Raw genomic sequence first — 15379 nt, 5'->3', positions numbered from 1 at the left:
CTTTAATAATAACAATATGGTTTATAAACCGATAGCCCCTTAAGAAACACAAGCCCACACTTACTCTCATACACACACACACACACACACACACACACACACACACACACACACATTTCGACACAATAATGATTGAATAATAATGTTAATAATGTATAGTTTTGTTGTTATTATATATCCTATCTTGTAAAAATACCTTGTCAACAATATTACGTAGTCATATCTTAAGTATATTCATTTTATGTTCTCTATAATATTGTGAAATTTCAATATTAAATAGATGGAGGCTTCAAGGAAGCCCGGTGGGCTTTCTGGCTCTTCCTGCGCTGTGATATTATTTATCTCTGTTAAGTTTGTGTGTTTTTTAAAATTGTTTAAACTATCCTCCAGTGACAGTGAAGTTAAGACGCCCGGTGTTAGAGGAGTCCGCCTGTTGTCACTACGTCCTCATCCACTCAAAAGACAGACGCATCGGGGATCGGTCAGAGTCCATGCCAGCAAGGCTGAGCAGATACACTGCTCAGCCTTGCTGAGAAGTCATGGGTCAAATTCAAATGATGATGGTGAAGTCCCAGCACAGGCCTCAGTGTGGATGCTTGAATAAATGAGTGATATTACAGTGTACAGTAGAGTGCTTAAAATATGCTCCTTCCACATTGTTCCAGTTGTTTCTGCATCAGCTTGGTACATCAATGAAGTATTCATCAGTGTACAGGCACTGGACTCTATTTTGTATGTTTTAAACGAACAGAACATAAGAGTCCGATAGAGATTCAAATTCTCACTTATCATAAAAAAAACGGACAACTTACACAAACTTTAACATACGGTGATGGAAGAACAACAGTCGTGCATTTCCCAAATGATAACAGTTTGAGCATCAAACATGCACAGACGTAAACCTCAGGCTTCCTGCTCTTTCCGTGTCCGCCTCGGCCCGTCTCTTCCCCTCTCGTCGAGATGACGTCGGGCTCGTGCTTTGAGCTGACCCTCACCTGACCAACCTCCACAGGAATGAAATCACCTGCGCTAATCTGCCGTGCAGACAAAGGCCCAGACAGCAGACTGCGAGGAGTGGGGCCTTATCTCACGACGCACCGCATGAAACAGCTCGCCGAAGAGCAACACAGCAGCCACATACACCGACATGCAGCGCATGTAAACAAAGGAAACGCGAGCACACAGGCAACACAAAGGAGAGAGCACGAATAAAAAGCCATGAAAGATAAAGAGAGTGTGTTTTTCTCGTGGTACATAATTTTATCTCAACCATAAAATGCAAAAAGCCAGACACGGAGTGCTATCGTATCAAATCTCCTAAAGTTAATGCATCACATAAACCATTATCTACACTGAGAAATTATCTTTTATAAACCATTTAGGAAACCAAATGTTGACGCTTGAAGCTCTTATCTCTAGGTGGCTTTTAGTTTGGCAGCTGCCGTCAATGGGTTCTTTATTTGCTCAAAGAAAGCTGAGGAGCTTTTTCACATTATATTCAAGTTGAAATCAAAACTCGAGATTAATCATTTTTATCAATGGTTGATGTTTTCCTTGGCACCAGCTCAATGGCCTTCAGACGCACCACAACAATATGTAAGGCACACTTGAGCAAAGCCAGAGTGGCGTCAAGCGAACCACTTGAAAGACCCGACGCACCCGAGCAGTTTGTTCTTCTGATAATCGACTCGTTGCTGTGTGCCACTGTACAAAAGCGGTTTTGTTGCTTCTATGTCAAAGGTTCATGTTGTGTGAGGTAAAGTCAATAAAAAGGTGACAGACTGAAAAGATGTAGAACTCATTGAACCTAAATTGGTCGATTGAACCGCTATCAACAAAGAGGTTCAGGATAAATTCAGACCAGGGGCTGCACGTGACGACTATGACGTCAAATAATCCAGCACTTTCTTTAGGCCATTATATTACAGGGGTAGAATAGCGTGATCTGTTCATCTGAGGATGTAGGCGATTTTACCAGAGGTGGCCAGCATCATAAGGAGATGATTTAGGCAACAAAATCATTTTTGTCAAAAAATGACTTCGGCCATTATTTTAGGAAGGTGACGATATTTGTATTGGCCTTGAAAATCAGTGGCGAACAAAAGGAGTTCAAGAGTTCCTGAAATCAACTGAAACCCTCTGCTGAAAGTCAAAAATGTATTTAGTAACCAAATAAAGAAATGATAGGAGGGACGCTGCCTGTAACAGAGCGCCCAGCTGCCAGCTATTGACCCGCACACACCAGATGCATCACGTTCTCTCTGACCAAAAGCAAAAGTACAAGTGAAGCAGACACCCTTTGCACGTGTGTGTGTGTGTGTGTGTGTGTGTGTGTGTGTGTGTGTGTGTGTGTTCACCCTTTTCTCCTCATCCCTAAACTCACGGCCATCAAATCTCAGCCTCCAGGGACAGCTGTCGGATTGACTTCCAAAACTGGACAGTCACTCTGCAACTCCAACCCCCACCACACACACACACACACACACACACACACACACACACACACACATTAGCATCAGTCCTCAGATCTAGTGAGTGTAATCTGCTTAGTTTATGCCTGAATCACAGTCATCCATCAATTACTGAGACGGAGGGAAAGACTATTGGCACTGTGTGCAAACACCATTGTCTCGCCGCAGTGGCACAGTACCTCTCAGACACTTCAGTGGTTTACAAAAGGAGTGCAGGGGCATGGGGAAGTAAAAGTGGAGAAAGAGAGAAAGGAAGAAAGTGGAGAAGAACAATGAGATGAAGAACATGAGAGAAATGTGATATAGAAATGGAGGAGCTTTGTACAGTTCCGCGTCTCTAAATAGATGGATGGGAGGGAAATGATACATGGAATGATGGATTAAGTGACAGATTGGAATAGGATCAGTTTCATTGTATTGATCCGTTGCGCACTGTACAGGGATCAGAGGTCACACACACACACACACACATACACACACAGCAGAAGCCCAAGAAAGCCTCTGGGAGAAGCTTAAAGCAACGTAACCATAGAAATGTCACTTAGAGCTACTGAGACCTGCTGCTGCTTTCCTTAAATGGTTTTCACTTATCTGGACATCCTGCTTTCCCACTGGGGAGGAAGTTCCGTCAGTGCTGGGACAGTATAGCACAGGAAGGCATTCAGGCAGGCAGGATTTCATTCGCGCTAACTCATTTTATGAGTATTTGAGACTGAATGCACGGAGAAACAAGGTGGACTTGCAGGCTCTTACGGCTGGTTTACAGCCGAATAACTTGGCTGGACTGCCCTCTAGTGGACAGATGTATTTGCCATTTACAGCAGCTTTGCTGCCTCGAACTGACCACAAGCCTGATAAGAGTTGATTATTTAAAAGCACCATTCAGGACTGTAATGGAATTGTAATGTGACTGAAGTTCAGCCTGATTATGGCCAGCACATGTCACGGTTTCCCGCTGTCCAATCATCAGGCCGTGTTGTCTTCTGACATGTGACCATCTGGAGGTTCTTAGGACGATTATGTAACCAAGCCTATCCTAACAACACAATGTGGATTACTGCAGCACGGCCCCGTCATACTCTCAACAACCTATCGGGTTAAGAAGTCAGCCTCTGGTCTCCAGCTCATTAACCTGAAATGAAATTGATTTTACTTGATTTGAACAGATGTGCTTCCTACACATCCTTTTCACAAGTAACCCTCCTTTTACACACACACACACGCACGCACACACACCTGGTTCCCAGACCAGTCGCAGGTGAGGAGCCACGGATGCGGGCCCAACACACACATAAAATCCTGGGAGTCAGCACCACACACCTACTGCTGATGTCAGGAACTATTATACACACTTTCACATAACCACACACACACACACACACACACACACACAGCATGCAGTCTGAGCTATCTCATCATATCACTTTTATCTCCACAGGTGGCAAATTTAGCCCTCTGGCTCACTGTCAGCATGTCTAGAATAAACAAACAGACACAGACATACACAGAGACCAAAAGAGCGATCCTGTCATGCTGGTTCAAAAGGAAAAGGTCTACCACAGCTTTAAGTCTGCGCCTTCTGGCTTTCTTTCTATCTCCCCATCTATCTGGAGCCAGCCCTCTAACGTGGCCTAACACATTCCGTCAGCAGCTCCACAGGTGAGCCAGTCTCGGCTCACGACAGCGTCTCACACCACGGAGAGCGAACGCCAATGCTCGTCGAGCTTCCTCCGATTCCATCACCTCCTTCCCGTCCTCTTTTTAATCCTTCACACTGTGTCGCCATCCCTTCCTTACTGCCCTGCCTCATCTGATCACACAAGATGCACCCCGGGGGGCTTTTTTTCCCCTGCAAAATGTGACACCGGGCCCATTTCATCCTACACCACTCTCCCTTTCCAGGCTTTGGAGGCTTCCTGTAAGTAACCCAACCTTGCGGTCATCCTTCAGCCCGCTCAACACAGTCCACTGGTTCCTGGCCACGCCAAGGCACGCTAGTCAAAATGTAATTTTCTGCAAGATTACACATGATAATGACTCGCTTTGGCGGGCCGCCATAAAATGATGACTTCCAATTATAGATGCACAACTATCGATCGGTCAACAGGAGCAGGGAGGAAGAGGAGAGGAGCTGGAGAGATGTACAGTAATGTTGTGTTTACTGACATCTCTCTTGACGCCCCACACACACAAAGACACAGCGGACGCTGCTGCAGGCGAACTAGAATAGCTGAATAATTGCAACTGAACTGCTTACAAAGTCTGACATAGGCTGGAAAGCAAGTATTGATGGGAGCCAATAAAAAGCCTGAGAAATAAGTTCACCTGGGACCAGAGTAGACCTTCACCTGGCCACACACAAACACACACACACACACACACACACGCAGATATATATTGTGCGCACCTCTGTTTCCATTCAAACACCACATTGGACTGTTTCTAAGCAGACAGAAACAAAAACACATTGGTTGATTTGCTCCGATTACAAGAAGCTTGCAGCTACTTCTTGCCATTCGCTCATCTTAATGCTTTTGCTCGGCACTTACTGTCAGTTTCATCCACTGGCTGGATGGCTGGTCCTCCGCTCTACAGCTGCAGTCAGTCAGTCAGTCTCAAGGACAAACGCTCCGGCTCTCCTCGCCTCCGGTCTCTGTAGCTCAGCGATGCAGCAGCGCACACACACACACACACACACTCCCAACACACACAAATACATAAACACACACACACACATGCATTCCCCTCTCCCTCTTTCTCTCCTCTCAGCGTCTCACTCTGATCCAGTGCTGAGTTTACCTACCTGCCTATAGCTTGCTGGCAGGGGGAGTCCTGAGTGTGTGTCAGACGGAAAGTGTGTCTAAGAGGGGTTGGGGGGGGGGCAGCCAGCGTTCCCTTATATGCAGAGGGAGGTGGTGAGTAGAGGGGAGGGTAGAGGACACACAGCGCTCCTGTATTCCCATAGATACAGAGGAGGGATTTCTATTGCAGCCTGGCAAAGACGGGAGACAAGCGGGAGAGAGAGAGAGAAAAGAGGGAGGGAGACAGAGGGAGCATCATATTTCAGCGATGTTGAGTCAGCATGCATGTGATGCATGTGTTGATGGGAGTTGGACATATTTACAGGGCATGTTGTGGGAAATAAAAAGAATCTGCGAGTGTGTTTGTGGGAGAAAAGCCAACAGACTAGAAAGTTCTCCTAGTTTGTGTCTAATCAGTGGATGTTACGAGAGGCTCAAACGCTGACGTACAACCGTGAGTCAGCTTCAGTACCACCGGACGCAAGATGCTTTTCAACAGGTTTCAGGTCACAGTTGTATTTCCATCTGATAAGTAACCACTGACTGAGAAGAATGAAACCCTCACGAAGGTCTCTGTGACAGCTGTGAGAGCCAGCGAGTTCTTTTCAATCGTTTATTTTCTGAAATATTGGCATCACCGATATCATTGGCTTTTAACTCACTCCAGGTACATCTGTATTGACGTGAATGTTGGCCAATTGGAAACAAGACAAGAGGAAACAGCGAGCCCGGCTGCGTCCAAAGGTACAAGGGCCTCGAAAGCTCCCAAATGAACACGTAAGACGTTGCTTGTTGAAGTCATATTCAACCAGGTCTCCAGGATTCAATGCTGATATTGATATATGTTTCTGCAAACCACGGACGGGTATTGTTGAACTTTTGCAAATCGGTCAGAGAAAGTGACACAATGAGCGACTGATATTAAAAGTTACGTGGTATAATAGCTAGTATGACAAATGAGACAGTTACCGAAGATGGGGTGGGTCAAACAAACACAAGACTTTCACGCAGGAGACCGCTGTTCGGGTTCCTGTTCTTAGTTAAGCTCGTTACAGTTGGGAGGTTACATTGTTACATTGTAACCACATTGTTTTAACACAATTCATGCTATTTTTTCAAACCTAAACCAAGTACTTTGTTGCCTAAACCTCACCGTAGAACGTTAACCACGTGGCATTGTGCGATTCTGCAAGCGTGACACAAGACTGATGGTATTTATGAAACATATTTTTGTTTCAGAAACGTTAACATTTACGTATCCCCTAGTTTGCAGATAACATTTTTTTTGGGCTACTTGGTGGCCTCTTACCACTTCCGTTTTCCGAAAAAGATCCGTATTGATTACTAAACTCTTAAAAGATGCTGGTTTGTGGATTTTGTTACATTTGGACAGAACAAGGTTAGCCCATTTCCTTTTGTTATGCTAAGCGAAGCAGCTGCTGGCTTCATATTCATCTTTTCATCCAATTATCCGCTAGAAAGAGAAGAAGCACATTTTCCAAACTTTCACACTACTCCTGAAAGGAATGCTTATCAAAGAGGTTTTTATATGCACACCGCAAAGTACGTAATTGTCTGTTTTTCACGGGAGATAAATATTGGCTTCAAGTTTAATACTTTCACGGACACCTCACACTTCTCTGAACAGGCCTGGTGGGTAAAAGAACACCCACATGGTGTACACAACAGAGTAAAGGAAAATAATATACTCACAGCACAACTTCCTGCACATTTATAAATTCATAATTTCAATTTTTATTTTGTTTTTCCAGATATTAACTCTCTAGCTGCTCTTAAAATAATTTCAAATCTGTGTTCAGGACAATCTATGGTTATATAAACTTTAACCCAATAGCCCAAACAAACAAACAATGGGTCTAAAAGTAAATTAAAAATATAATTAAAGTAGCACTTCCTCTGTTTTTAGTTAAAGGACCTGCCGCTCACACAGGTGTTTTCACTTCTACCTGATTAGACCTGAAGCACAGCCTGCACTTACCATTAGTGCTAATTAAGTGGAAACACCTGTGAAACAAAGGGTATTAAGGACCTTTATATATGATAACAGCAATATATATATAAACTTCTGAAGACATTGAAAAGAGCTAAATTTATTAATTCTTTCACTGGGATTTCCATAACTGTAAGGAGACGCTGGGTGCTTGTAGCCAGACAATAAAACAGCCATTTCTTCATGTAATGCAGGTGAAGTCATTGAGCACAGCTATGGCAGGCTAAATACTGCAGTATAAACATGTGTCAGGATAAAATACATAAACAAACTGCATAAAATAGTCAAAAGTCAGCAAGACTTTGACTCCTGTGTTTTCTTAGTAAACGTCAGCAGAACCTGCAGCAGCCACAGCTGTACATGCACACGCAGTGGTGCTGCAATCAAGGGGAAAACGTGGGTTTGATTTAATCTTTTTCTTGTTCTTCGGTAGATAAAAACATTCTGATGATATGACTTTTTCCATTAAATGAACAACGTAATAGAGGGGGGGGGGGGGGGGATCCAGATAACACACATCCATACAGTGTACTTTTACTTCATTACCTTAAAAAGAAAGCTAAAATAAATCTCGAGGTACGACCTGCTCAAACAGCCTTTGATTCCAAATATACTGTGCAATATTGGACAAAACCATTGATGGTTAATTCACTAACCAATACCGTTGCCTGAAAACAAACCACACTGTCATCATCGGCTCAGGATAACATTAACGTCATTTATTTTCTCCAACATGGAGTTTCTTGAGAAGTTTGCAAAAAAGTCTTTTCTCCAGCTCAGTTTCGTTCACTTCCACGTGTCTCTCTCTGTCTCTCTCTGTCTCTCTCTCTCTCTCTCGCTCTCTCGTTGTGTGGAAATCCCCGGCTTCTTGCAGTTTCCCCAATATGGGAAAGTTTCTCTTTCATCACAGACTGTTGCTAGGTAAAACCGCATTCCTTCCTTTCTTATGACTCGCATGCCTGGATTATTCTGGACCGTTTTTTGTTTTTTTTAAATCGTTCATCGCCCTGAGCAGCTGTTCCGTCTGCCTCGCTCCTTGTATGTCTTTGGGCCCGCTGCAGGTTTAGGATCCAGACACCAGGTGTTCAGTTGAAACCTAGACCGGTGCCTTTGGGTCTCTGTGTGGCCCGGACGGGCTCGGTGATGCCCCGGCCCTCTGGACCCAGGCCCATCCCCGGGCTCCAGCCCATGCTCTGTAGCATCCGACTCCCCATGTTCGAGTCGGGGATCGGAGCCGCGTTCTCCCCGACCACTCCTGAAAAGAGAGGGCACGACTCAGAAAGGAAGATTTGCTGTTTTATCCTATTAGACATGAATTCATCAGTTATGACCCAAAACATGTTTTCTGAGGTCACGGTGACTTTAATCAGTTCATTTGTGTCAAATTTGATAAAAATCCTTAAAGTGCATTCCTGAGATATTATGTTTACGAAACCGGGACAGAGGTGAGGTCACGGTGATCTCGATCTTTGATCAACAAAATCTAAAATCGGTTCACCCTCGAGTCTGAGTGGACGTTTGAAGAAATATCGTGGTACATATCGAAAATATAGTTCCAGGTGATCAAGGCTTTGCTGATTTGGTCTTCTTACAATCATTATAAATGGGACGCATTTGTGTTAGAGACGTCATCGTTGGCTCTAGGAACTAGTGGCGGGCATGTTTTTAATGTGAATAGATTAATCAATCGAGAAAACAACAAGTTGGTGGTTTTATTCATTTGAGATTCTGTCTACCGTCTGGTGCTGCCTTTATACAAGAGTCTGTAAAACGTGTTGCACCAGAGGATCTCCTCCAGTGACGTCATCCCCACTGCATTAAAACTGTTGATACGTCTAAGAATAATTATAATGTAATCATCACGTCCAGTGAGAGAAAGTAGGTTCTCAAACAGTCTTTTTCATCCTCGTTCTCCCTGAAAGTTTACAGTCCAGTAACAGATGCCGACTTATTGCCCTTCCCCCCCGCCCCCCCATCTTGATTTGTATGAAGCACGGGGCGAAGCCGCACGCTCATTTACACACTCGGTGGTTGAGTGCGCGGTGGACGAAAGCCAAATTCTGACGTGGTGAATTTGGCAGGACCTCTGCTGCCCACCACCCCGCTGGTGGTCGACACCTGCTGCTCTTGAGCACGACACCGGCGTCACACGTGTTTGACGTTTGCAACGTAAAATCTTCATGTGCCTGCAAACAAGAGTGTCGCTGAGACGGTGTTACATCTTCAACTTGCAATACTTAGTTGTGTGATGGTGCATACAATTCTGGGGTCATGGTCTAAAATATGAGCAGACACGGGACATGGCTTCAGGGTACATCTGTTATAATGAGAGTTTGACCGAACAGTAAAAGGCTTAGCTACCTCCTTCCTCCTACAAAAGCATCAACATGCCCAGAGGTACAGAGAGTGGGTTGGGGGGGGGGGGGGGGGGGGGGTGATACACAAGTTAACAGCTAGTCCAGTATCTCCGCTCTAAAAGCACGACTAGCCAGCTGAGTCTTGTCCGACTTGAGCTACAGCCTGGTGTAATAATACGAGAGATATGCGGAGTGAAAGGCTGGTTGTTTACATCAGTGTATGTGCGAGACAGAAGGCAGGCAATGAGGGAAGCAGGCTGGTGAACATACTGAGCTCAACCAAGAGGGGGGGGGCGGAGGAAACCAGGCGACAAAGTGAGAGCCAAGAATACAATAAGAAGGGGAAGTAGGTACAAAGTGCCAGATGGTGTGTTAGGTCCAGCTAGGTTTGCATCCAATACCTGAGGGGGCGGTGGAGCCGAGGGGGGCTGCTTTTCGCCTCCGCTTGACATCCCCCGTACACAGAGAGCCCAGGTGCCCGCTGGTCTGTCTGCAAAACCAGCCAAGCGTGACAAAAATATGGGAGCATTAGTTTGAGCTGAAATAACACCGTGGAAAGTAGCTGGAAGAGTCGCATTAAAACAAGGTGAAAGCTACGGGGAGTCAGGTCGATGAGACCGCAGCAGAAACAAACGCAGGTACTAAATGAAATTAGTCCCGAGTTTTGGTCGTAAATCAGCGGTGTTTAGAGGGGAACTGTGTTTCTCACCTGCTGGCGGTTTTTACCGAGCAGCTTCTCCGATGCCCTTTGTCTGACCGCGGGTCCCAATGCAACTGAAGTGGCAGAGGAAAAACTTAAGTTGACGCTCAAGCAGGTTTGCATTAAATCCTTGCAATAAAACAACAACCACATAGGTCCTTTTTTTTTTTTTTACTTTGCATTTGGGAGGGAAGACGTTGGTAAAGAAACATGGCTCACCTGTCCGTGCTCTCTCCTCGAGCCCGAGCTAAACCAGGGCCTGTTGGAGATATAATAATATATAATAAGGCCCTCAAAGTCCCACCAAGGCAGCGTTCCAGAGACAGAAAGCAAACTGTGGGTGAGCTGTTGTCCATCACAGAAGCAGTTACCTTTATAGACTCTAACTTAGGAACATTACTTGCATTTGAACTGCAGGAAGTTGCAGTTTAATTAACTACGGACAGATGTGGAACCTGGAATATGAAATCAATCTTATCCGTGTTCCAGTTTACTTTGCTTTTATATCGTCTCAATAATAAGTCATTTTGTATTGCATGCAGTTGTTTTCACAAATTCGTTTTACGTAACAATTAAATCTGAATTGATTCTCGAGGTAAACTGTCGCTACTGTTCTCAGTCTCAACCACTTCATTTGTATCGCACCTTTCATGAAAATAAAATGCGACTGAAAGAGCTACAATCATAACAGCAGATTAAGAAGAAACTAGAATTACCGCCTCGCAGTTGTCTGACAACCAGTCAAGTTGCAGATTACCTCCATGTCTGTCCACAACACCATCAACTCATCACTAGCCATCCTATTAGACATCTGTATGAAAGTGTCATAATTAGCATATGAAGGATTGAGTAATGCCCAAAAAACGTGCCGTGTGAGGTAAGGTGAGCACCAAATTAATAATCAGTCCAACTTTGAGTCCAGGTGGACATTCGCTCTCGGCGTCCCTGAGGTATCGCATTTTACCTTTAGCTATACCACCAAAATCGAATCGACTCTCTAGCAACTTGTGATGGTCATGTTTCTAAATGTGAATCGATGAACCAATCAGGAAAACAACAAGGTGTTCGTTTCACTCGTTTGTGATCATGTCTACCAGCTAGTGCTGCCTCTATATAACTTATATAACTCAACACTTCTATAAAAGTCTGTAAAACGTCAACAAAGCCTCCGACCACGGCTCTCACAAGACACAAAAGTATGAACGAGAAAAGACAAAAATAGACGACAGAACAATCAGAATTAATTACAATTTGAAAAAAAGAAAAGATGGGGACTCACTCGTGGGAGTCCTGGCTTTGTCGGCCCAGTCTGTCATTGAAGCTTTGGCTGGAGCCGCCTGCCTGAGATGCCGGCTGGTTTACATGAAGACGACTCAGCCTGGCCTGGAACCCTGACCAACAGAGTACTGGTTCGTCACCACTTCATTAAATGAGGAGGCCTGGTAAACAATAAGGTGGCCACTAAGGAAGAACCGTTATGTGAGGTACTGGGATTTATGTAAAACATGATCAGGTGTGTATTAAATCGTATGAATGGGTTATTTTCTATTTAGTACTGGTGGTCATGAGTGAGACTGTAACAACAACAACCACATACACTCCTACAGTGTTATAATTTGACTACACATTTACTACAGTGTGTCCGAGTCGCTAAAAAACAATCAGACTGCTGTTTTTACCTACACCTTCTGTATGTTTCCAGCCTACCTCTCTGTGCTCCGTGGCTCATGAGGGGGAAGGATCCGGTGAGGATGCTGTTGAAGACCGGGTCCGCCAGGTCCAGCTCCTCCGAGCCCGTCTCCCTCTCCCACCAGGGAACCACCCCCGCGATCCCACACGCACCTCCGGGTCCTGAACCGGAGCCCGGCTCACCCTCGTAGAACCAGTCGCTCTGCTCGTCATCAGCTGGGAGGAGAGAGGAAAACGTGACCCGGCGTTTCACTTTACATAAGTTAAATATGACGTATACTACTACCGTCTTTTGAGTGTGAACAATAATACCAAACATATCTGAGTATTTACCTTGCCTTCCCTCATCATTGGTGTAGAGGCCTCCGTCACTGCTGTTACTCACGCTGCTGGTCTCGCTGAAAAAGAGAAGAGCGGAAGATGGAAATGCAAAGCCTTTTTCCAATTAACAGAAGCCCAGGTTTCTAAATGTTATACGCCATAAAAAGGACATCTGAATACAAAATGTGCCGGAAAAATAGGTCAAACGTCAATCTAATTTGGGAACTTTCTGATCACAAAAACTGACATTTATGTCAAAGCGATGGATGTGTGATAGCCTGTAGTTCTTGGCAGTTCTTCCTCACCTGTTGACCTACTGGGTCTCATAAATAAAGTATACAGAAGTATGAAAAAAACAAAAGTCAAAACACTAACCACCTGTCGCTCATGTCCTCATCTGAACCCTTCTGCTCCTCCAACTCCATCTTGTCCTTGGACCCTTCCGTTGGAGAAGAAATGAGCTCCTCGCTCTCCACCACCACCCCTTCATCTGCAGCCTCCATCCCCAGCCTGTAGGGAGCCAGCTTCCTCTTCTTCACCCGGTTCTTCCCTCCCCCCAGCCCCACCATTCCACCGCCAGAGAGCTCCATGGCACACCTGACATCGCTCGGACCCAGTCTATGCGGCCTGGCACCCGCGCGGGCTTTGGGAACAGGCGGCGGCCCCAGCATGGTGCAGGAGGGGGGTTCTGGTTCGACAGGTGGGTCCACCACCATGCGTTTGACCTTACGTCTCCGCCTGAGGCTGCGCGTTCCCTCTGCGGACCCCAGGACACCCAAGTCGTCGGGCCAAACCGGTCGCTTGCCTCGTCCGGTGTCAGCTGTTAGAAGGGTGCGCCGTTTGGGGCCAAGTTGTTCATCCGAGTCGCTGTTGTCCCGGGCATGGCTGTTGGCAGCAGAGACGCCCCCTGTACTGGCACGGTAGTCCTGCAGCAGACGTCACAGTAAATATCAAACGGGGATTCTGACGCTATATTTAGAGACTTGAGGATGCTAATAAGACCAGAGCGATATCTGAGTGAGGCTAAATGTGTGCAATTTAAGAATGTCGGTTGGTTTGTTGACACAAGCCCAAAGGTCCCGTGTGAACAACTGTCTTTGTACAAAATGATTGATCCCGACCCACTCGGGCCCAACTTGCCTTGTTGTGTTCTTCCAGACTGGACTCCGAGCCCTCACTGAGGTGGCCTGTCTCCCAGGGCGGGTGCGGGTTGTCCGAGCGTCGTTTTCTGCCCCTGCGCTTTCGAGATTGCCTCTTCAGCAGACAGCCCACGGCCAGCGCGTGGTCCCCTCCATCACCAAAACCACCACGAGCAGCCTGCTCGGAGCTCTCCTCCAGCGCTGACACCAGGTCGTGGACCAGCTCGTCCATCGTCCGGAAAAAGTGCCTGAAGTGGAAGCAAAAGAGAGAGGATTTTATTTCACACATTTCGACACAGGACTGGACACATTTAGGATCACAACTTGTGCTGTACTTATGTCATCAGTGGGTGCAGGACAGCTATGGGTGCTGTTGGGATTCTTGTTGGTATGTGCGTGTATGTAGGGATGATTTGCAGATTGTCATTGATGGAGAAAGCGACATTTACGTCTGTAACAATTGTCAAGGCAGTAGGCCTAAATCAAAGCACCGTGACGTTATTTAGCTAAACGGCGGAAGTAGAGATGTCTAAATGACATTAACAACGTAAGACACGGGCAACTATGAACTATTCACGTTAGCCAGGTAGCTATTTATTCGCATTTTACACATGATTCGTTCAGTTGAACCCTCACTGCGTAATACTTACGTTTATAAACCTTCAGAGGTCTGATTTAAGAGCACTACTCTGGATCTGACACGAACATTAACGTTACTCTTCTTTAGTTAACTATAAGGGTCGTTAATAGCTTCATGAGCTAACGCTAAAGCTAGCTTAAGTCAACGACAACAAACGTTGATACTAATAGCAAATCACGAAAGAAGATAATTACTAGTAAAACAATAACAACCCAATATTAGTAGCTTTAAATTGTGGAGCTTTTAAACGACTGTCATCGATAAATAAACAAAGAAGAAACCCGTCGATAGTTGGATGTGATTTGCTGCTGCTAGCCAGTTAGCAACGATAGCTTTAACGTAACTTAGCTCGTTAGCTTAGCTGGTTCACGAGAGTTGAGTGGACGTGAACAATATATGAACGTCTCAGGGATTTCATTTCAAAGACCACCTACCAGCCGGTTCCCGCTTTGCCGATGGTTTTTAGATTAGCTGCACGGAACATTAAAGCCCCCAAATTGCCAGATACCTTTAACCAGAAACTACGGACAAACGTGTGCACACCACATACACCATCCTGACACACAAGAGCTAAGCGACCAGCCAGCAGGATCAATACGCGACAGGAGGAGGACAGTGAGAGCAGCGAGAGGTATTATGCTGCCTTCACGTACTGCAGAAAAATCCGAAATTGGCATTGTCACACGACAGCACGAGCACAGCTGCGTAGCCAAATAATAAATAACAATAATAACGAAGTAACCCTCCTCTTGTCTAGTGTGAAGTTCCAGAAAAGCTAGAACATGGACCAACCTGACTTAAAAAAAAAATATATATATATAATTGTTTCCCAAAAAGAGGTATTTTCTTTTTGTTAGTGGATGAAAGTGGACTGTTATTATTCACAGGAAATATGACAAAGAGGGTACACTTTCTTTTTGGGATATCTTAAGTTATAATTTACAACCAAAGACACATGAAGTCTAACAACCAAAGTATGACATTAATAATCGGATTTTATATGTAGCAAGTGAATGCAACGTATGTGTTCACGTTTTGCCCACTAGAGGGCGATGTAAATGTGTTTATTGAAAAGGCTTCGCAGCAGTAGCGGTAGATGCCATGGTTGAAAGCACTCAGCTGGCCTATCACATACATACTAAAGGTCACCAGTTAAAACCCATCAGTGGCATCAGTGTCATATTAATGACAGTGGTCACTGGAAGAGGCCCTGGTTACAAGGAGACTTGGACCTCAGCCCAATGAGACAG

At 45.2% G+C, this 15379-nt stretch overlaps 1 protein-coding gene across 3 annotated transcripts; it reads right to left on the bottom strand.

The window, feature by feature from the left end:
* Window positions 1-7074: 7074 nt before the first annotated feature.
* Window positions 7075-14689, bottom strand: gpatch2 (G patch domain containing 2). 3 transcript variants are annotated; one of them, XM_079290892.1, is made up of 10 exons: window positions 14564-14628; window positions 13491-13737; window positions 12726-13276; window positions 12363-12427; window positions 12048-12245; window positions 11620-11731; window positions 10560-10599; window positions 10350-10414; window positions 10042-10130; window positions 7075-8538 (listed from the first exon to the last, which is right to left on the bottom strand). In XM_079290892.1, the coding sequence occupies exons 1-10, from the start codon at window positions 14611-14613 to the stop codon at window positions 8369-8371; spliced, it is 1587 nt and encodes a 528-aa protein (XP_079147018.1). In that variant the 5' UTR covers window positions 14614-14628; the 3' UTR covers window positions 7075-8368. The 3 variants fall into 3 exon arrangements, with proteins under 3 accessions (XP_079147018.1, XP_079147016.1, XP_079147017.1); XM_079290890.1 differs by lacking the exons at window positions 10350-10414; window positions 10560-10599 and having other exon boundaries at window positions 14564-14689; XM_079290891.1 differs by lacking the exons at window positions 10042-10130; window positions 10350-10414; window positions 10560-10599 and having other exon boundaries at window positions 14564-14689.
* Window positions 14690-15379: the final 690 nt, after the last annotated feature.

This window comes from Melanostigma gelatinosum (assembly GCF_949748355.1).
Source record: "Melanostigma gelatinosum genome assembly, chromosome: 19".
NCBI classification, from domain to species: domain Eukaryota; kingdom Metazoa; phylum Chordata; class Actinopteri; order Perciformes; family Zoarcidae; genus Melanostigma; species Melanostigma gelatinosum.
Note: the sequence above shows the minus strand (reverse complement) of the source record. Positions and strands in the feature narration are given on the sequence as shown.